Consider the following 23,088-nt stretch of genomic DNA (forward strand, 5'->3'; position numbering starts at 1 on the left):
AAATCGCTGCCTTAAATATGCAAAGCTGCTTTAAATTGGGATTGTGTTTTAATTACTCATCTCATGCATCACCTACCCTATTTTGTCAGAACACTTTGGGGAAAAAACATAATCACACAAGACACAACAAAAGCCTGGTCTCCGTAAATAACCTCAAATAAAAATCCCCCAAGTATTTCTGAGGGCTGATACCCTGAGTAGCTGCTGACCCTTTTTGCTCTGTGTTTGGGAAGTGAGGGCTGTGAGTGTCCCTGCTGCTCGCTCCTGCTGACAGGCACCAACCAGTGGCTAAAAAAAGCATAAGCACAGATACGAACCTGCCTGAGCACTGCAAGGCAGGGCTGCAGAGCTGAACGTGCTGCACCTGGCACCTGACCTGGTGAGAGCAGCAGCAGCAGTGCACAAACAGCCCCGCATGGAGAAGCTCCTGGTTTGGAATGTTTGGAACTAAGAGGAGCAGGGGGCTGGGGAGCTCTTACCTCTTTGTCTGCCCTGGATGCTGCGAAGAGCCAGGATGTTCTGCTCGTCCGACAGGAACTGCTTCATCTTATGAAATGGCTCCTTGCCTCTCACAGTCAGTTTATTCCATGGCTTTGGCCGGGCCAGGATCTCACTCACAGACCCTTGTGACAGTCCCAACACATAATGTCCAAATATCCGCTGTCCAATATTGTGCTTGATCAACTGCTCTTTCACCTGACGTGCAATTTCGGCCGTGTCTATCTCCTCGCCTTCGGAGATGCTCCCAGCACTTTCTGACTGGCTGGGAGATGGGGCCATGCCATTTACATCCGGGCTTTGTTGTAATGGACTTTGGGAAGATATGGAGTTTGTGCTGTATGGACCTGTTGGAAAAATCATGCTTGTGCTTCCTGCTTCCTGCATTGCCTTGGAGTAGAAGGACTGCATTAGCTGTCGCTGGAGGAGAGAGTTTAGTGCAAATTTTCCTGTGGAGGCCAGGGGTAAGCTGGGGCTCGCCAAGGATGAGCTGAAAAAGTCTTGACTTAAACCCGTTGGTGAGAACTGGTGTGTACCATTAGTATTGGAAGCCTGCTCCCCCGCGTTGCGGAGCAACTGGGAAGGAGGGGAGGCCGGCAAGGTTGCAGGACGCTGACTCTCAGGCTGGTCTTTCCCTTTTCTCCTGGCTGACCCTACAAGGAAGGTCAAACATAATGCATTATGGGGGGTCAAAGAGGGAAAAACCAAGATAAAAAAATGCAAAGTTTGCCCCGCAAAGGGAAAAAGTGCAGATTGACACGGGCCAATGGAGTGGCGGTGGGAGTTTTGGTTTCGTTTGTTTTTGGTTTGTTTTCATTTGTTGGGTTATTTTTTTTTTAATTTTTATTTTAAATTTTTTTTTTCCATGATTGAAAATTTTTAAGCCAAACAAGGCCCCCAAAACAAACAACATGCATTTCATGTTTGCACCTTTCTTGTATGTTGCAGCCTGGAGAATCCCCCTTACAGACATTAACACTAGAACAGTTACATGAAGTGCAGCGATACAGTTAAATAAATGCAGTTACAGACAGCAAGTCTCTCTGTTGTCTCTCATTCAAGATATGACTCATTGGACCTGACTGAACCCAAATGCAGCAAACATTTACATTTTGGAACAAACCAATTTGAATAAAGGAATAACCATTAGGTGGATGCACCAAGATCGCTCAGTTAAAAGTCATAAAACGCTTCAGAATTCAGTAATCCCAGGGCCAGTGGCAACTTTTAACTTTCTTCCAGCTGCAAAAACCATCATTCAAGAATCTGGAAATTCCATGACTTGCCATTTAAAAAATGTGCACACAAGATATAAAAGCCCACATTAGGAAAGCCAAACAGCAAACACATTTCACTGGAAAGAAAGCATTTTGCTTTCCCAAGCTGACCTGCTGGTGGTATATCCAAGTGTATCAGACAGGGAGACTGTGATCTACATGCAAACACTTTGCAAAACACTGTGTGTGGGGGAAAGAGATGGATTTGTTCCCAAAACAGAAGACAGCCTCAAACACTGGTACAGCTTGTAATGCCTCTTCCTTAACCTTTATAGACTCTCTAACTTCTACTTCATTATCCAGCCTATAAAACTACAGAAATCCAACGTTACGCAGTGATCCTGTTGCTTCTTAATCCTCCTGCCATGCATTAGCTCAGACACTCAGCTCTCACTCAGCCCTCCCTCCCATCACAGAACAGCAGAGGCACCCAGAAGAGCCAAAATTTGGGTGGACCTACCGCTCAGGTCGCTGTTGGTGATGCGCAGCGTGGCGTTCTCCGACTGCAGCGTGCGGTTCTTCTCCAGCAGCAGCACCTCCAGCGGCTTGGATGCATCCTAGAGGAAACCAAAGGGGGAGGTTTGTTTCTCAAAGCATTGAGAATCTCACTCAGGCACTAAAAAGGATTTCAGAGGGAAGAAAATTTAAAAAAAAACAAGGGCTTGACTGGTCTCTGACGGCAGCGAGGGAATTTGCTGGGCACAGATCGGCAGGAATCACTCCTGGCTCTGATGGGAGCCATGGAAGAGATTCACTGTTTAATTTTCACTGTAAATCATTCATCAATTCTGCATTATTTTGAGATGTGTAATGGAACGTTTTCTTAATCCTACTTATTTTTAAATGGTCCTGGCACGCTTTTAGTTTAAAAGCTGTAGACCTCTTTTAATCTGATTAAAACAGGAGTTAAGATTATATTATTCCTTCTAGGTCAACTGACCCAAGCTAAGCATTTCCTTGACATGCTGCATTTCAGCAGAAACAGTTTGTTCAAATAACATCAGTCAGAGAAAGCTGCTATTTACTCTCCCCTAAAAATCTAACCTTTGATCATTAAAAAACCCATTGAAAATTAATCCCAGGATATCGACATTCAGTTTGGATTTCAGAAACAGGAATTTAATTCATAACCTTTAAGCTGAAGTAAGATTAATTTGCTGGAACAGCAGAGCTTTCTCAGTACTCCAAGGTTTGTTTTCTTTTGTGAAAATAAATTTTCAAGGCTAACAAATACTTTAAAATGCTGAAGTCCTTGCACAGTGTGCTGCCCGTACACCAACTCCAGTATCTTTAAATTACTCAACTGCACAACATTCTGGTTTACCCACTCCAGCACAGCTGAAATGTCACTTTGTCCTTGACCACTTAAATGAAATTAACAGGCAAAAAAAAAAAAAAAAAAGGAGGTCTAGTTCAGCTTTTTACATAAGAAGACATCAGGAAAAACAAGGAAGGACCCAGAACATTAACAGGAAACTGTCAATGTCAACAACATGGAATTGCAAGACAAAATTTTTTGTTAAGCAACTGAATAAGTAAGAAAACAAAAGTAAGTTCAGTACCTGTGCACCAGAGCTTTCAGATGGTGCAAACTCCATGGATTTCAATATACTGTGGAAGGCAGAAAAAAGAAATTATTTTCTAGTTCTCCTTTTCATAACAACTCCACTAATGAGCATTAACATTATCATGTCCTGTTCTCCAGCAGCACCACATGTGATGACAACTTTCCTTGCAGTAACACAATCTCCTAATGAATACAGAATAACTCCTCCAACCAGTTATTGGATAAGAAAATTTTCTCGAGCATCATCTAAATCATTCTACATGCAATCCCACCAGGCCAGTTTAAAGCGTAAATTTAAAGGTTAATAAGGATATAACATTTTAAGCTGTCAGAAACAATATAAATTTATTTGTGAAGCTGGAAGGGAATGAGGAAATTGTAGCAAAGCAGCAAAACAGGGGAGTCACCACCACAGTACAGGACTTTACAGAATATACACCAGCTCACCAGCAAGGAAAATATGCACAAATAATCTTCCCAACCAAGGCACTACAGACTAAAAGGCAGTTTTTCATTTTAATAACCCCCTCATTCTATGGCAAAGGGAAGACAAAATGGCCCAATATTTCTTAAGAAATATGAAAGATCCAAATATTTATAAGTACATTAGGAGAAGAATCTGATAGTCTCATTGTCAATATTTTATACAAATAGTGAACGGTCAGAGGACGTCTCCCTTCAGAGGCTTTCAGTTAGAGCTGTGTCATCTGGCAAATCAGAACCTTACAAGAATCCAGACTTATTACTGTACTTTGTTGGATAATTTTTCTAAAACCAGCCTGCTGCAGGCAGGACATGAACTTCCTCAGACTGAAGCAATAAATTATTTCAGCTTCTTACTGTACAAAGACAACATTCATTTGGTGAAGAAAAACACATAAACACATATAGATGGTGTTTATATAGCATTTGTCATGTATAAAGCACCAAGAACTCTGTGAGCAGGAACAATCTGGTTAATCATGTATTTAACTGTATTAAAAGCTGTGGATTATGTATTAAAGGTTTTGGAACTGCCCCTGGATCCCTGGAAGTGTCCAAGGCCAGGCTGGATGGAGCTTGGAGTAGTGAAGGTGTCCCTGCCCATGGCAGGGGGTGGGACAGGATGAGTTTTAAGGTCCCTTCCAGCCCAAAACATTCAGTGATTCCATGAAATATGGAAACAGAGAAAAAAAAAAGGCAAAAGTCCAGTATTAAGACACAGGAACTAATTCTGGATGCCATGATGAGTTAGCCAGGCACCCATTAACTGCCTGAACCTGTCCCTGGATTAATCCAGAGTTAGATGTGCTTTAAGAGACACTCTGGAAATCAGGTCTAAAGTCATAGCAACCCCAAGGGAAAAAAGTAATTTTGAGAAAGAGATCTCATGCATCCTGCATCTGTGCATACTCACTGCACACAGCGTTAATTCTGACAGGCATCCCTAAAATACAGTAATTAATGAAACCACAAATTTCTGGCACTTTCATTACATGGCATCACTCAGTGTCACCTCTTGCCTGGCTGTAGGGTGGAGCCATCACCCCATACAAAGCACATAAAGTGATGTTGTGAAGACTCTATGTGAGTACAACAGCTCAGCCACGTGCAAAAGCAACTCTTTTGTGGTATCAGTGGACTTGTGCCAGTCAAGAGGACAGGATGTGGACTAATGGCTTGAGTTCTCAGAGACCCTGACATCACTTTGACGTCACAGGTGTGTGACTCAGGTGGCAAATCCCCAAAAGCCAGGACTTCTAGGCACAGCTCTGCATCCTGTGGCATTCCCATTCTCTGGACAGTGAGACATCATTCTGTCTCTCAGGAGAAGCACAGAAAGGAGAGAAAACAATCTTTATCTCTGCTCCTTTGTTTTCCCCGTGTGGAATGTGGTGTGGAGATTGTTCACCTGCAGGGATTGCTGGGTTGGATTCTGGTGAAGGTTGTTTGGGGTCAGTGACCAGTGGATCCAGCTGTGGCTTGGGCTCTCAGCACAGAGTAACGAGTTTGTTTTTTTGTTAGGTAAGAAGTAACTATGTAGAATAGGAGAGTCTCTCTTTAAATAGTATATTAATGTAATATAGAATAGTTTTAATAAAGCAGATCCTTCAACCTTCTGATCTGGAGCCAGACATCATAATTTCTTCCCTGAGTCGGGGTTGCCTTTTTTTACTATAGCATCCCAGGACTCCAAGGTGCTGGGGGAGATGAATGCACGGAGACTCATGCAGGGAAAACCCCAGCCAGGTCTCTGTTTCCATGAATTCTGCAGGGAATGGCTTCTGCAGGGATAACCAGTCCTAATGCACATCCTCATGATGCCCAAATGAGGAGACTCATCTGAATTAAAAACCCAGTTTGAACAGTAAATTATGTCCCATGGGAAATCCCATTTCAGTTCAGACCAATTGTGACCCCACTTACCACACGTGGGTTTGCCATGTGGAGCAATCCAGCAGCATTCCAAACACCTTCCTTCCTCCTGGATGAGGCTAAACCAGAAAAAGCTGCTCTCTCCCAAAAGGAGCAGATGTGAGTGGTGCCCTGACCACAAAGTGTTGCCCCCACCACAAAGTGTTGCCCCCAGAACCAGGCTGACAATGGTTGGAAGCATAAACCTGGTCATGGTTATATTTGGTTCCCCACACCAAAAATCTGCCTCTAAAGCCCTGATCTTGTCATCCCTCTCCTTGCACAGGCTGATGATTTTTGATTCTGAGCACCTGCTGCCAGCTGGGACCTTCAGGAAGGATCCTGAGCCTTGCAGCAGCTGTTTTTCCAGTGAGATTGGTGCAGGCAATGTGTATTCAAACCTTGGCTGGAAACCTACTGACCTCTGCCTACCTGGAGGGGATTCTTTGCTAACTGAATTAACTTTCTGACAATTTCACAGGTAATTTCCTATACAGTTAAAACACAAAATATACTAAAAATCAAGCTGATGGCACCTCTAATTGCCCTAAGAGGAATATTCACTACAGCAGGTTCATTTTTAAAAGAATGTAAAAGTTAAACATGTCAAAAATGACTCTCCAAATGTGTCACAAAAGACACATTCTCCTCAGGAATATGAGGAAGCACAACATTTCTTCTTTGGATTCCAGGAATATCTTTGCCCATGAGATCTTGACTCAATCTGTGGCTCAAGATCAGTTACCTGCTTTTTAAAGGAATGATCTTGTGACTTGAATCTGCACATCTAAGAAGACTTGAAAGATCTGACTGTAAAGCAAAGTGTGCATTGGGACAGCTCGACTTTCTGTTCTTCTGATCCCCACTGCAAAGGCAGCAGGGTCAGCGCTGTCGTGCTACTTGAGAGGGAACTGAAGGCACACAGAGAGCTCTCAGATCTCAAAAATAGGTTTAGAAGTCATTGGGCACAAAAGCCAAGGCAAAAAGTGAAGAATCCTCCCATCCCACATCTTGACATGGGCCCACCTAAGTTCCTCCAGAGGTAGAAGTTGGCTGATATTGAGACCCTCAGCCTAGCATGCCTCTAACATCCCAGGAAGGATTACAGAAAATACATCAGTGCCACAAAAGTCCTAAAAAATTAATTCTATTCCTGCTGTACTGGCAAGATCTCCTTTCTCTAGGTGCAAATGTTATAAGCAGTTCATTTCTGTCAGCGTTTCAGGGCTCAAGGCAGGTGCAGCAGGATTCAGTGTGAGGGCTCCAGATTTACAGCAACAGACTTCTCCCAGCCCCATTTACAGCAAGTCTCACTTCAGATCAGACTGTGACTGCCAGGGGATGCACACTGAGCCTTCAGCACACCCTCTGCATCAGATGGAGCATGGGAATGGTGTGAAGCAGCTGCTTGGAGGAGGCAGCAGCAAACATCCTCAGTGCTCTCTCGGAGGGTCTCAACCCTCAGACCATCCCACAGGATGGTGGTGGACCCCAGGGTCCTTACAAGCCAACTATCAATCCACAAATTAGGGATATAAAAGCTGGAACAGCTGGGAAAACAGGGTTTATTTACTGGCACCCAACCAGGGCCACTTCCAGCAGAGTCTCCCATTTATTTCACTGCAGGCTCATCCTGAGCAGAAGCACCACATGAAGCCTCCTGTGCCACAGCTTCTCTGATCTGCCTTTCCACCCCTGCCCTCATATAAGTCAGTGTTGCAAAAAAAAAAAATTAAAATATTGGTATTATCACCAGGAATACGGGATTTGTATTTAAAGTACAAATGCAAAGTAAGCTTAAATGAGTATATTCAATGAATATATTGGGTTCTTGGCACCTTAAGTCTGGCTTTAAAGTCCTGGTCCTGTTGTTTTAAACCTTTACATTAAAGCATGTAGGATTCAAAACTCATTTGTAGTTTCAGCACATTTGCATTTAATATCTAATGCAAGAAGCTGGAAGGTTGTGGCCTTATTCCCATTCATGCTTTACATAGGAGGACATAAACTGGTTAAAACCTGAAGCTGTTCCCTTAACCCAGGAGAGGACGTGGATGTATTTACCCCTAATCACTAAATGATGATGCTATTTTGAGCCCAGGTAATAATCAGGTAAAATGACCAAATAAATGGTCAATTCATTTCATTTCAGTGAAAATTATACCCCTACATCAGGGTGTGCTGCAGCTGGTGGTGAACCAGAACCTCAGGCAGTGTGGCTTGAATAAATCAGCACCAGGGGCTGGGCAGTTGTGGGGCTTGCAAATCCAAATCTGCTTTCCATATTCTCCAGGGACGTGTAAACCAAAGCACATGACTACCAGCCTCATCTGAAATACCTCATTAAACCAGGGAATGGGTTATTTCAGCCTTTTTAAAACACACACAGAAATGCCAGAATGATGAAAGAAGAGATGGGAGTTTCTCTCAGTTATTTAAACCTTGACACTAAACATATTTCCAGTCAGAAAAGTTCTCTTCTGAACCTGACAGCTTATCTTGTTATAGTTTAAAATGAGGCTCTTTTAAGTCTCTTAAGAAAATCCCTTGAAATAGGAAGAGGCTGTTTGTGGCTTTAGTTTAAAACCACAATATATTAGCAAAAATATACAGTGAAACAAGCCCAGCATTAAACTGGTAAGTGCTTAACACTGGCTGGCAGGAACAGAGAAAAGGTGCCATGGCCAAAAGCTCTGTGTGTCATTTTTGGTCCACATCACCCTCAGCTGTTGGCTGGAGACTTTTAAAAGCGTGGTCCACCTAAAACACCACAGATTTTGAAACGTTTTTCCCTATGTGGACAATAGTTTTAGTGGCTTTTCTTCGTGGACATGTATTTTATTTGCTATTGTGATCCTCTGCTGCAACAAAAAGGAGCACTCTCAGATACAGCAGTTCCACTGGTTCTGGATGCAATTTCTGCCAATATTCCCAATTTCCTCGTCTTTGTGGTTTTCACTGAATTCTTTATTGTTCCAAGAACACAGATTTGTGGCTTCATTTAACAAGCACCGTTCAACCAGAGTTTGTGAAAAAATTATGTAAGCATTTAACACTTACTTTAATTCTTTCTTAACCTCTTCATAATCAGCCTGTCCTTTCAGTTTTTCTTCCAGTTGCTTTAAAAGAGAGAACATGGATTTAATTATTTACATTGTTTTTTTTTTTCTGCAGGCTTTGAAAATCATCTTCAAATTATTCCATATATACAGCAGCGCACAAGTGAGGGTTAATGACTCATACCTAATTTACATATATTAGAAAACAAACTATAACCAATTAAACGTAAACACAATTATACCTCGCTCATCCTTTGTTTACAGAGTGCCAAGCACGACAGAATTCAGTGGGTCCCAATTTGCCTGTTTGCAATGTCACTGTCATGTGTTCAGGTATGAAGGTATTAAAAAAAAAAATGGGGCAGCTGAAAATTTCAGGGAGATTGAGTAAACAAGCAGGAAGCTTTGGCACATATTGTATTCTTAATAGGACAGTTCTTGATAACCTTATCTACATGATAAAAAGAACAGACTGAAGAAGCTGTTGTTGACTGGAATGCCTTAGGCTTGGAAGGCTCCTACAGTGCCCAAACAAAACAGCTGTGCCAGAGGTTTCACAAGCATTCCTGCTGGCAGCCACCAGAGAGGGAGCACTGAGGCCACCCCAGCAGCTCCTTTGCTCTGCCCCACCCAGGGTGGCCTCGATGGCTTCTCCTGGCTGGGAGGATGCCCAAAGGCTGAAGCAAACTCTCTGCCACGATCCAGAACACAATGCCACACACTTGGACCTTACCCAGCTCAACAAAGTGCTCATCACTACGGGGCAAATGCTTCAGGAGGCCTAAAACATAGTGATACATAATTGATGCTGTTATGTTGCTTGCAGGAGCCACACTCATTTCAATCATTTCTTTGCTTAGTGCAGGCACACCTGATCTAAGCAAAGAACAGAACTTACTGCCTTGCAACTTCCATGGATAAAGTCAGGCTATCTCTGCTTCAGTTCATTTGTGGTGTTAAAATTGGCACAGAATCCCAAAGGTCATGGGAAACAGAAATAACACAAGGATGTATCAGCTCAAAGATAGGAAAGGAATATATGACATGAAATAGGAAAATAGGACTTTATGTCCAGGAGAGGCTGCCTTCAGGGGAGAAGGGAATTCAAGATCCTACACCCACTCTGGGGCTGCTCTTTGGATGCAGGAGGAGGGCAGGGGAGGGCTGCTGGGAACTTGGATAATTTTAGCAAAGCTGTTTAAAATGCAGCCCCACAGAGCTGTGCAGCAGCCCAGCTATGGGGGCACAGAGGCAGGGCTGGGGAAACAGAATTGGGAACCTGTTCCCTGTGCTGTCTTCCCTAGTAAGTCAGTGTGTGGGTATCACAGAGCTGTAAAAACCCCAAAATGATGCAGCACAGCACCCACAGGACAGCAAATCCATGGGTTGAGTCATCATCTTGGTAATTTAAATAAGTCTTCTTCAGATACCAACAGCAGCATGGTGGGGCTTTGTGGGACCAACAGCTATTCTACCATTTTTAAAGAATTTCCTTTAATTTAAAGGAATTTATTTATATATATATATATTAAAGGAATTAATTTAAAGAAATTTAAATAAAATTTAATTTAAAATTTAAAAATTTAACTTAAAGTATTTCCCTTTGCAGCTCTCACGTTAATGACATGTCTGCCCTGCCATTAGCATGGCTGTTTAGGAGCAGTGACAAAGTGACACCCAGCTACCAATCCACAGCCCTCTCAAGGCCCTGTTCCTGCTGTTTGCCACCACAGCCCAGCACCCTCAGCACTGCTGAGAGAGGAATCTCCCTGCAGGAAAAGCCAGGCCCTGCTCAATGAGCAGCTCTTAATGGATCCCAGGAACTGCAGCTCAGTGTGGAATTTGCACTCAGGGACACTGATGGAACAAGTGGCCTCTTAAAAAGGCCTCATGTCTTTTGTCATCAGTGGCTGTGCAGTCATCCCAGTTGTGTTAAAAATAAAAATGAAGTGTCTTTTTAGCTACAACTTTTTTTTTTTTTTTTTTCACCTGGAATAAATACAGGGCAAGTTTTAGTAGTTTTTTTTCTGGCATGTCCTGCATTACCAAATTCCAGTTATTGTCTGGAACTATAGGAAGCACTGACTTTGCTTTAGATAACAGACACAGTGCTTCAGGAAAATCCTGGTTGATGTGACCAGGAAAATCCTACATATATTAAAGACGTTGGAGGTTTTGACAATTTACAACATGTTGAAATCTCATTATGGGAATGTACTATGTAGTCCCAGGGCCTGAGGTCTCACATTTTGAGGAGGGTGAGCTACAACAGGCCAGGAATTCAAGCAGCTTTTCAAGCTGCAGTTCAAACTGAGCAAACAGAGTGACTTCAACAAGGCACCCAGGTAGAATTTTTAGTGCATCAGGTCAGGCTGGAGAGGGATCTTTTTACATGAAGATTAAAGATGAGTGAGCCAGGGAGCCCTTGGTACTGGGAGGAGAATCAGCACCACAGCTGAGAGTTCTCCAAGCGGTCACAGGCAATGGGAGCACCTGCCAAACCCCAAGACATCTTTCTGCTCTCCTTGGTCTTGTCACTTTTCCTTCTGTCTCTGTTTGGTGCTCTACAAATCCACTGCAATTCATCCTTTCCTTAACTCTGTGACTGCTAACATTTTGGGTCTGGAGCAGAGGAGCTTTTACAGCAGGAATAACTGGTAATTTACACCAGTTCTCAGTATAAAAAAGACCAGAAGAAATTTAAAACAAGCAATACCCTGGATTAATAGGTTAGTTACTTATGCAAGGGTATGCTAAGGAAACAGCCTTTTGTAGAAACAGAGATAAACCACAGAAAACCTAATGACTCCCATTTAAATGAATTCTGTATTAAATGTAATTCTAGGCAGGGAAGTGCTATACCCTGGTAGAGTATTTCTAGAAAATTTAGGTACAAAACCCAGGTAGAAAAATAAAGAAAAAAAAAAGAGATATTGACAAAATGCAGCTGTTTTGGACTCTTAGGTACTTGCTACAGCAGTATGACAACCAGCAATATTTTACTTTGGATTGTATAAAAAACACACACATCCATCATTCCCAAATACCTAATATAGAGATTGTTGCCATGGAAAATCTGCACCTAAACATCTACTTTACTAAACAACATAAACTAACAACTGAGGATGCAGTGCCTGTGTAGAAACAGAACATTTAGGCACTTGGCATCTTCCCAGTCAATGACTGTTTTAAAATGTATTAGTATGGTAATTGTCTCCAAGAACCCTGTAAAATGCACAGAACATGGGATAACAAAGGTTCAAGCTGTGAGACAATCTGGAGGAACTAATATCTTGCACTAAATATCAACCTGGTTAATTCAGACAAAATATATTCCAACGACCTCCAACACACAAAAATGCAGGAGCCAGAGGGCAGAAGGAATGGGCTGGTGGTTTTTCTGCACATTAAATTTGCAAATATCCCATGCTAAAGAATCATTTTGCATCTGTGGTGTGAATAAACCCATGTCAGAGCATGCAGAGATTGGGTCCCTCCTCATGTTATATGGAAAATACAAACACTACTGTATTATTAACTGAACTGGCACAGGTAAATAGCAGGGGCTGTACTGAGGGGTTTAAAACATTTCAATAATCATTAGATTAACCTTGTACTTCAGTTTAGAGTGATCAACTCACATTATTGAATTTTAACTGGGTAGCAGGGACGTCCTAGCACCCAGCCACAAAGGGTTAATACAATTAGAGTGAGAAAAGTCTTGTTACCAGAGGACATGTTTTGATTATTAGATCAGATGAAGATAAAGAAGCAATAATTTTGAAAGTATTTCTGTATTGTTTCATTAAGTCATAGAGTATTAAACAATTCCCCCAAGATACAGGTTGAGAACATTGCTTTAATTTGTGAAACTGTGAGTTGTTTTCTGTGGAGGCAACCATTAAAATCTCTGTTATTTCAGAAGCAATTCCTCCATGATCAAACGGGAGATCAGCACATCATCACTGAGATTTGGTGCTTTGTACAACCTGTGCCTGGCACAGGCTTTCCCAGCACTTTGGGGTGAAAGTATTTGGAAATATTTTTATAGTTGGAACAAATAAAGTTAAAGAGGGTTGAAATGACTAAAACTTTATCAATAGAGGCACTACATCAGCCACTATCAACAGAAAGCTAAATACAGAGCATTAGCCAGGCAAGGCTATGAGAAAATGGAAGGAGATTACTGAAATGAAAATCAAAGACTTGCTCTGTCATTTCTATGATCCTACTCCCTTTGAAGTTAATGGCTAAACTAATACTGACCTCACCAGGAACATGCTTTATTCCAAGAAAATCTGTCAAATGCAAGGGCTCAAGATATTTTCTATCAGGCTTTATGAAAAAATAAAATAAAAAAAATCCCCTGAACATGGGTGGAGCCAGCAGAATGTGTTCCTCAAAACCACGGCATCTCCTTTCTCCCTCAATAAAAGTGGTGCCCACATGGTGACAGGTGGGCAGAGATTGATACTGTCAATGGAGTTATATAATAGGTGTCCTTTGCTCCACTGAATTTTCATAAAAATTCTGCAAAGCTAGCTTAAAGCATGCAGAAAACACTGACTGCAACACTTCAGAGTTCATTCCTAACAGGTCTCTCCCATGTGAATTATGCTCCACCACAGCAAAACCAGTAACTGCTAAAAAATGTCAGAATTAGAGCAATTTGTAAGAGTTTCAATTGAACATTAAATCATTCTGATAGAGCAAAGCTGCCCACGCCACAGTCAGAGCTGAGTGGGAACTATCAGCCTCCTGCTCTCAGAAAACTCTCAGACTATCAAACCTGCAGAACTACCAAGTCTTTAATGGAATAGATAAATTTATCTTGTTTACACTTCAGAGCTCATAGATGGTGGAACAATGAAGGAGACAGGAGTTACAGGAAACTGATTCATACCCCACGTCAGGAAACATTTCTCATGCTCACTCAGAGATCAGAACTGTGTGGGCTCAGCACAGGGAATGCGAAACTGCCCAAGAGAGAGGTAAAAGGGTCATTCAAAGAATTCTTAGCTGTTCCTTCTGGTTCTAGTGAAGTGCTGCTCCTATGCAAATGAGTATAGGGCCAGACTGCTAATTATAAATGGGAATTACTGTGCAGCAAATACACAGTTAAAAATAATTGAATGGTTATTGGTAATCATAAATAAATGAATTCTTATTGTTTAAATAATTAAGTGTTATTATGTAAAAGCCTTCTCCATGTCCTAATCTTACTTGTTTCTATGCCCTAAATGATATATTTTCCATTTCCAGTGGAGAGAATTGGAGGGGGTAGCAGGAACACTGAAAGATAAACTAATTCCTTGCAAATCTTCCATATGTATAACTGGAATGGGAATTAAAAGTTTGAAAATCTAAAAGGGATTTTCTGTGCTTTTCCAGTTCAGCTGCTTCATTACACATCCATGCTCAATGTCTGTTGGGGTTTGGTGGTGTTTTTAATCCCAAAGGTAGCCTTGTCCTGCAAAAGCACATTTCAAAACAGTAAGGATTGGGCCATTTAGAATGTAAAAAACTGTGATCCCTTAGAAAACAATATATCCAGGGGGGTGGAATGGGATGGGTTTGAAGATCCCTTCTAACTCAAACCATTCTATGATTCCATGAATGCCACAGAAACCAGAATTCAGGCACATCCTGAAGACGGCTCAGGACCACAGGAAACCCCAATATCATCATCTCTGAGCTACAGCCTTACTTTGAGTGTGCTGTTCTTGGCTGTCAGCTGCTGCTCCAGCTGGGAGATTTGGCTGCTGGAGTTCTCCCTCAGCTTGGTGAGGCTGCCCTGGAGCCTCTGGACGTCTTCGACGAGCTGGGCGATCTCGCGCTCCTTGGCAGCCAGCTCCACTTCCAGGCTGGAGCGAGTCAGCACCTCGATGGCCTGCTCCTGGAGGGAAAACAGCATCAGAGCCAGAAGGGAAAGAAGGGCAGCAAACCTAAATTCAGGGTAGTCAGGCAAGGAGCAAACACAGCATTGGGTGGCACAAGAAACAGACAGCTCCTAAATCTGGGACTTCTGTGATTGACATCGGGAATCTGGAAGATGGAATTTCCCACATCCCAGGACAGCTCCTAAATCTGGGACTTGTGTGATTGAACCTGCAAGATGGAATTTCCTACACCCCAGGACAGCTCTCTGGGAAAATGAGGATAACAGAGGGAATAAATTTCCCTATTTCATAAGTGCACTGGAAAGATGCAGCAGTGAAAGTCAAAGGATTCTATTTAGATCTATTTATTATTAATAGCCCAAGTGCTTTGACAACTATGAAAATCTGTGCTTACAAAATACTAATCAGATAAAATATTCTGAAGTAATGGAGCAGAATTTCTTAATCAGGAATGGCAGAGCCGTGTGCCTGTGGCTCTCTGCATGTACACTGCACGTTTTGGGCAAAATTGTCAAAAATTGCCCCAAACTGCTACTTCCAATGAACTTGATCCTTGCATGAAAATTGTTCATGTTAACATCATTGCAAGCATCCCTCCACAGGGAAGAAGAGAGATGTGACAGCTCTAAGACAAGGCCATTCTCCCTTTGGTCACCACTTGCAGAAATTCCCTTTCCTAAATTTTCCTTCTTCCAGTTTCCCACAGCTGTAAAATCTGTCCTCAAGTTTGGAACTTCCTCTCTGAACTGACTTCCTGGGAGGACAAGGAATCGGAGAAGACAGAGAGGTCCAGAAGGAGGCAGATCCATGCAGAAAAGATTACAGAGACTAATTGCACCATCTCTGTCTCCTTCTGTGCTGGGAGATCACAGCTGTGATGAGCTGGGGAGCTCTGAGCCTCCCCCATGGAGAATGAGAGGAAAGCCTTGTGGGGGCAGGAGGCAGCCCAAGGAGGGGCACACATTCCATTAAAGAGCCCAAAATGCATCTCACAAAGGTTAATGGCTGTTCCTCAGAAGCCAGTGAAGGTGAGAATCCATTCAGCAAGAGGGAGATGAAGATGGTGAGCACTAAACCAAAGATCTGTGGTGAAAGAGCTGAGAATTCACCCCAGCTACACCCTGACAGCTGAAGTTGACACTGCAGCAGATTGAAATATACTCCATACCCACTTTTCTGGGAATACAAGAACAGCAAAATCCCCTTTTCCATATCTTCTGAACATTCAGCTTGATTCTCAGTGACTACACCCCGCTGCACTCACAGAAAGCTGCATGTACGAACAGCAGTTAACAACACTCTCCTATTACACTGAATTATACTTTTAACTTGAAAAAACCTCTAATTTGCTTGCATGAAACATCACAAGTTGTATAATCATCTGCTGCTTGTGCCTATTGAGACTAGAACGTAGAGTCTGAAATAAGATAGATAATGATCATTTTCATCCTGCAGTAGTTGTCATATTAAATATAAATGAAGTGCAGAAGTACTATTAAATACAAGAAAGACCTAATGTTAAAATAATGATAAGACTAGGACACAAGATAGGAAGAGGCAGGTAATTCAGAGTTACAAGTGATATTCAGGCTTTTTATTTTGTGTTTTGCAGCCTACTTGTCTATCTTTTGACTTCTCTGAGAAAATACTGGGTTGTATTAATAGACAACCAAACAGATCTGGAGGACTTATGGTTTGTTACTCATTCTCTGCAAATGATTTTTAAAGGCAGCCATGTGTTCCTCTGCTATCAGTGTCAAGCACGTATAAGGCTTACAAGGAAAAAAAAGCAATGATTTCTTTTGTTTCTTAAATCTGCTGCTTAGAAGTAGACTAAATTTCACTTAATTGCATATTTACATTTAAATACTCCTATTTCTCCTTTGGCAAACAAAAATCAAAATCATCTGGCTGCTGATGTGTGATACCTGCTCACCCAGGGCCAGCTGGAGCCCTGTACCAACCCCCTGTGCCTGCAGGTCCCATCAGCAGCCTTGGCTTAATCACAACCACACGGAGGAGGCAGCAAGCAGGAGTACAGGGCATCTTCTCCATTTCCCAGGGATTTATAGGTGTAATTCTCAGTTTAGATACAGCCAGTGAAAGCTGGAGTGGTATCAAACTTATTTCCAGTTTGTCTGACAGCCCAGACAGGGACTTAGGAGAGGCAGAGAGGGCAGGGAGCTGTGGGTGCCCTGGGGATGGAGCCCACACCTCTGGGGCCCATGGGCAGGCAGGTGCTGACAGCCACCAAAGCTCTCTTGCTGCCTCCATTTCTCCTCTGCTGATGCTCTCAGCCATGTGAAATGATTTCTGAGAGCTGTGCTGTCCACCTGGAGCAGGGAGTGATGGATCACCACAGAGCCAAGCGAGCTCTGTCCTTGCCGTGGTCTCCTCCAGCCACCAGCCCCCTCAGAAGCTGAACCCGCCACGATCCCAAAGGAACACCCTTCCCTTTTAGTTAAAATATGACTTCAAACAGCTGTTTTTATAGCTGTGGGCATAAATTGAAGGAGCTGTACTGCAGGAATGCCAGAAACCTGTAAGAGTCAGTAAATATTTTCTCTCACCACATCAGGTGCCTTCTGGATCTGCGTAGCAAGCTGGAGAGATTTGTTAGCTGATGAGAGCTGCTCCCTTAAGGTCTCTGCCTCTCTCTGAGCCACCTCTGCCCTCTGAAGGAAATGAAAAGGGGTGAAAAGAGAAAGTACATTCAGTTTAACAACTGACAATTATTACAAGAACATTCATCAATTCATGCCTGACTGAATATAATTGATTTTCCTAAACACTCAACCTAATAAATGTTAGAAAAAAACACAGAATGTGATGGATTTTTATTTTAAACAGTACAAGGAAGAAATAATTGAGCGATTATGACAGTAATTTAACGCTAGGAGCAAGGAATCCCCTGCTGATACTAATGCTGCGGCCCACTGAATTTCCCAGACTGAATAAATACAAGTGGAAATGGAGTCTTTTTATTCAATTTCTTTCTATTCTCATAGACCAAGCAGATTTTATTGCAAGGCTCCTCATGGGAATAATTCTCACGGGTAAATGCTGAATTAAAAGATATTCTGACCACTCTCTCAAACACATATACAATGTTGTTGGCTGTCTTTCTGCAGTAATTATTCCCTAAAACATGAATTGTTAGATTCTTTTCTTTCAGCAGGTCTATTTATTCAACAATATTTAACCCCAAAGTGACAATTTTGCACAGCTCAGGTACCAGCTGCTGAGGATTTATGCAATAGCTGATAAGCCTTTGACTTGGCCACTGGTCAAAATTCCCATCTAAATATTGAATAGTAATAGAAAGGAGAAAGACAGAATGATGAGGGAAAATTGTCTGTACAAGAGTTTGGGTAGAGACAGATGGATCAGTAACTTCAGGCAATAAATAGCAGCAAAGTCCTTTTCATAACTGTCTGTAAGCTTCTGTTAGAAATGGAACAAAACCTGGTTTTTTTACAATATACACTCCTCCTGGCAAGGCTGTCTTCTCTCTTTTTAAAAAAATGTATTTTATTGTTATAAAACGACAATGCTTTCCTCCCTCAGTAATCACTGCTTTTTGCCTGGGCTACTCCATGCAAATCATGCTGTGTTTTCAGAAAATAGACAAAATAATTTTCTATCTCTACTTACAAGACCTATTCCCAATTCTACCAAACCCATCAGCTGCCACCAGTGAAGGTCAAAACTTTTATTGACCAGCTGATGGATCCCTTCCTTCATGGAATGACAAATTCCCACTGCCATTTTTGAGCCACCCAAACTTCCACAGACTCCTTGCTAATCCTTTGGAAAATCTAAAATCTAAATATAAATCTAAAATAGTGAATATAGAACACAGAGCAAATATAAAGCCTGTAGTGAATCTAAAATTATAGTGAATATGGAAGCTATAGCAAATATACAACTTATAGTAATATAAAACATATAATGACTATAAAATCTATAGCAAATATTAAAATCTATAGAAAATATGAACCCTACAGTGAATGTAAGCCTTACAGCCCTGTGTGTGTGGTCTCTGACTCCCTCCTCAGTCAGAGCAGACTCCGCATGTTTAATCAATGAGTAAACTAACAGCAATCAAATACTAAACGCATCATCTGCGCTATTTGCTCACAACATTGTATTAAATGATTTTGCATAGGTTCTACAGCTGTAATTAAAATGTGATTGTAAAAAGTACAGTGACGTGGCTCCAATAATCAGAGCAGGGGACACAAGCTATTGTGTGCTTGGAAAACGTGGAAACAGCAGCAAAAAAGGCACAAAAAGAGGGATTTATGTTGTTTATGCGGCTGGATAATATTAGGATAAATACTGAGCTAACAATACACATTGAGATAAATTATTTTCTGCTACTTTATTAGATGTGCAGCTACATATATTGATCTAATAACTGCAGAACAACTCCAGCAAAGCAGGACAAGTTACTACACTGTGGCACTTGCTCTTCCATCTACTGCTGTATAAGTAATGGGTTTTGCAGCCTTGAGCAATTCTGCTGATGGCTTCCATTCAGTGCAGCATTGTTTGGAGAATCTATTCAGCTTGCATGCGAGCAAACCACAGAGGATATTGCTAATAGGTGGTACATCTGCATATACAGTGAGCTGTCAGCTGCCCTTTCTGCACAGCCTCCCCAGCCAATTCCCAACACCTGTTGTGATCCTAGGAATAATACCAGACAAGATTTCATACTAGGCATTGTTAAAAATACATCAGCACACACTCTGGGCAATTCTATTTGGGAAATATTGGTCAATTCCCCTCTTTTTTCCCTCCTCTCACAGAATGGAAGCTTTTTAGAGCCAGAATTACAGATGTGCTCAGTGTCTGGAAAGCACTTGTGGGTGCTATCGCAATATAAATTATAAATGACACAAAAAACCCTGTTAAAAGAATGCTAGTTTCAAATTTGAGCACTTACAAGTTTGGAAAAGCCAAACCTGAGGCTGGTGCTCAGCCCCCCTGTGCTAGGGTTCAGGAGTGGGATGGCACCACACAGGACCTGCTGTGGCTTTTCCAATGAGATTTTCCCACTGAGATGCCCTGCTCCATCAGCTCTGAGAGGAACATGGCTTGGTGAGTGATCTTCTCTTTGTCCTCTTGTTCCCTGTGTGACCCTGCACTTCATTTGCTCCTAGCTAATCCCACTCCCCTCTGCCGATGGCATTAACCTCTTCCTCACAGGAGCCTTGCTGCAGCACCAGAGGTGCTCCAGGACATTAATACTGCACTGGCACAGTGCAGAGGAGCTGTTTGGGTTCCCTGGCACATCTGCCTGCACCACAGCCCTGGCTGGAGGCTCCCAGCCTGCCAGGAGCTGTCCCTGCCGTTCCCGAGCCGAGACCCTGCGCAGTGGCTGCAGTGCTGCTCCCCTGCCAAACCCTCTGTGTTTGCCTCTTCCACTGCCAGCCCTCTCTGCTTGTCACTCTGTCCCCTTCCTAATTCATTTTGGCTGCTGGAAGCACCATCTCTGTCTCCTCTGTGCTCCACAGCACCTTTAGCTCCAGGCAGGCAAACCCCAGCTCGTACCTCGCATGACCTAATGAACATCCACAAACTTCCAGAATGAGCCTTACCCCCACGATTTCCTCCTTCCTCTTTTCCTCCTTCCTCTTCTCGTTGTTTCTTCTCCAAATGTCCTCACAAACGGTCCTCCAAGTGTCCCTGTCCTGGTGTCTGTCCCCATTCCTTGCCCACCAGGAACACCTCTCCCCATCCTGCTCCCATGCTCATGTCTCCAGTCATGGCAGGGGCAGCCTGGGGAGTATCTCCTCTCCTTGTGCCCCCACAAAATCTCACATCACACCCAGAAAAAGCAAAACCTGCCTGGTGGATGCTCACCCAGCCAGAGCAGTGACAGACTGCGGCGTGCCTGGGACAGGCACTGGCAGAAAAGGCTGAACAAATTCAAACCAGATTCTGCTGAGTTTCTGTGAACTCTTTTTTCCAGACTCTTATAGGCTGGCCAAACTTGAGGTTGTTTTTTAATGATTATTATTATTTTTTTATTTTTCTACTTGAAGCAACAGAAGATACAACCCTGAGAAAAAAGGGAACTGTCCCTCATCAAACCCCTTCTATTAAATCTGGGCACAGCAGGCTCCTCACCAAAACAGCAAGAAAAACTCATAACATCTGGGGGAAAATGAATTTCTTTTTCCTAATCTTCTTTTTAAAAATGGTTGAACGATTTTTCCTGAAGTAAGAAGAAAGAGAGCAGCCAGAGACAGGCGCCCAGTATGGAAAATGGCTAAACCCGAGGAAGCTTGCACAACTTGGAGCCACTGCAAAGCTCACAAAACCTTCTGTTTGTGTGAAACTGTCCCACTTCAGCTGAGAAACACAGAGAGATTCAGAGAATTACAGGAAGGGTTTGGAAGGGATTTTAAGCCCACCCAGTGCCACCCCAGCCATGGCAGGGACACCTCCCACTGTCCCAGGCTGCTCCTAACCCCAGTGTCCAGCCTGGCCTTGGGCACTGCCAGGGATCCAGGGGCAGCCACAGCTGCTCTGGGCACCTCTGCCAGGGCTGCCCATCCTCCCAGGGAACAATTCCCAATTCCCAGTATCCCATCCATCCCTGCCCTCTGTCATTGGAAGCCATCCCCTGTGTCCTGGAACTCCATCCCTTGTCCCCAGTCCCTTTGCAGCTCCCCTGCAGCCCCTTTGGGTACTGGATATTCCACAGCACAGTTGCTTTTCAGCAGGCAGTGCTAAAACTCCCAAATCCTATGCACAGCCTAAAAAAACCCTTAATGACCAGTGACAGTCACACTAATGGCCTTGATGAAGCTCATGCAAATCCAGTGTTGCCCAAAATCCTATTTTTCAGCATAGTTCACTCGTGTATTTCCTCCTAATTCCTACCACTGTTTTCTAGTACAGAACTACCTCCCCTGGTAACAAAATATTTCAAAATAGTTCCATTTTCCCTCATATAGCAGGTAAATATTGTACAGCTCACAGTGAAGCCAGGAGGTCATGATTGTAATGCTGCCGTGTGCTTTCCAATTAAAAATAGAAAAAAAAAAACCTTATACAATATATCCAGTTTAAATTATTCTCCTTGTTTCCTGACAAGATAATGAATAGCATGAACCGAGTGCTCTTCTACTTACAGTAAAATGTTAATTTGATCAAAGACCAGTGGTGTGAACAGCAAAATGAGATACTAATGTGAAAAAAATGTATAACCTTTCCCTTAAAGTTCCACCAGCCCAACTCTATTTCCTTATTCCATGCTAAATTCAGTGCTGTATGTGGGAAAATCTTCCTATGGGTGAGGAAGGGGTATTATCACAAGTAATTCTGCTGCAGTTAATGAGCCTGGTTATGGCAGCAATCACCATGCTTGGAGCTGACATTCAGACTTGCAAGCTGCTGCAAAAGCTGTGTTTCTTGGAGTACAACATCAATTAAGACACACTGGTTCAATGTGCTTTAATTTCCTAACTTTTCAGATGTAAAAATTTGCTATAAAACCTTAAGATAGCCTTAACTTCCACAGAACTTCAGCAATGTTAGAAGAACATCAGGGACATGAAAGATTTTTCAGGGTTCTGGCACCTATTTTTTCCAACAATGGCGAAATAAATGGAAAAAAAAAGAAAAAACTCCACCAACCAGAAGAGGTTGGGTTGTCTTCAATCTTGTCTTCAGGCTACTGCACTTTCCTCTGTGTGTTGAAAGGCTGCCAGATAAATGTATTCCCAACTGATAGCCAGGCATTTGCAGGAAAGCCATGTTTGCATGAAAATAATATTAACCATATTTTGCCTTTATATAGAACTTCTCCCTGCAAGGAACTTAAATGCCCTTTGCAAAGCAAACGTTTTTATTCCCATTTTACAGACAGTGAAATCCCAGGATTAAGTGAATGCTTTCATCTGCCATGAAGCAGGGCAACTTAACTGGATTTGGGCTGGGAGGGACCTCAAATCCCATCTCATTCCACCCCTGCCAGGGCAGGGACACCTTTCCCCATGCCAGGGTGCCCTGGCCTGGGGCACTTCCAGGGATGTGGCAATTCCCCAGGGGATGGCACACAACGAAAGCACCCAGTGCACTGCCAGGGGAGTCAGAAAGAAAAGCAAATCCTCTGGCAGTGTCTGTGCCAGCTTTGTGCAATGCAGGAGTGGAGCAGGATGAATTCCCTTCCTCGTGGAGGTGCAAACCCAAGGATGCCTCACAGCAACCCCCCTCCCCGAGCATCAGCACCACCTGTATTGTGCTGCACTTGTGCTGCTGAGTGAAAAGGGGAATTTATTCCATCTGCTGCTCAAAAACATACATATTTTATAGCAATCTCACTTAGCAGGAATATCTTTTCGAACCATTTTCCAATGTGATTTGTTGGAGACAGG

The 23,088-nt window shown here is 42.7% G+C and overlaps 1 protein-coding gene across 11 annotated transcripts in view; it reads right to left on the reverse strand.

Moving 5' to 3' along the window:
- Positions 1-23,088, reverse strand: part of CUX1 (cut like homeobox 1) — a 238,196-nt gene that overhangs the window by 40,316 nt on the left and 174,792 nt on the right. For 8 of the 11 annotated variants that reach the window (XM_085557550.1, XM_085557552.1, XM_021550819.4 and 5 more), the window contains exons 10-15: positions 17,266-17,370; positions 14,503-14,691; positions 8,797-8,855; positions 3,338-3,386; positions 2,236-2,332; positions 480-1,151 (exon numbers count right to left, since the gene is read on the reverse strand). In XM_085557550.1, the coding sequence (XP_085413676.1) occupies positions 480-1,151; positions 2,236-2,332; positions 3,338-3,386; positions 8,797-8,855; positions 14,503-14,691; positions 17,266-17,370 (1,171 nt within the window). The remainder of the gene's footprint in view (positions 1-479; positions 1,152-2,235; positions 2,333-3,337; positions 3,387-8,796; positions 8,856-14,502; positions 14,692-17,265; positions 17,371-23,088) is intronic. The other 3 variants (XM_085557551.1, XM_085557549.1, XM_085557548.1) reach the window with 1 other exon arrangement.

This window comes from Lonchura striata, chromosome 19 (assembly GCF_050655825.1).
Source record: "Lonchura striata isolate lonStrDom1 chromosome 19, ASM5065582v1, whole genome shotgun sequence".
NCBI lineage: Eukaryota > Metazoa > Chordata > Aves > Passeriformes > Estrildidae > Lonchura > Lonchura striata.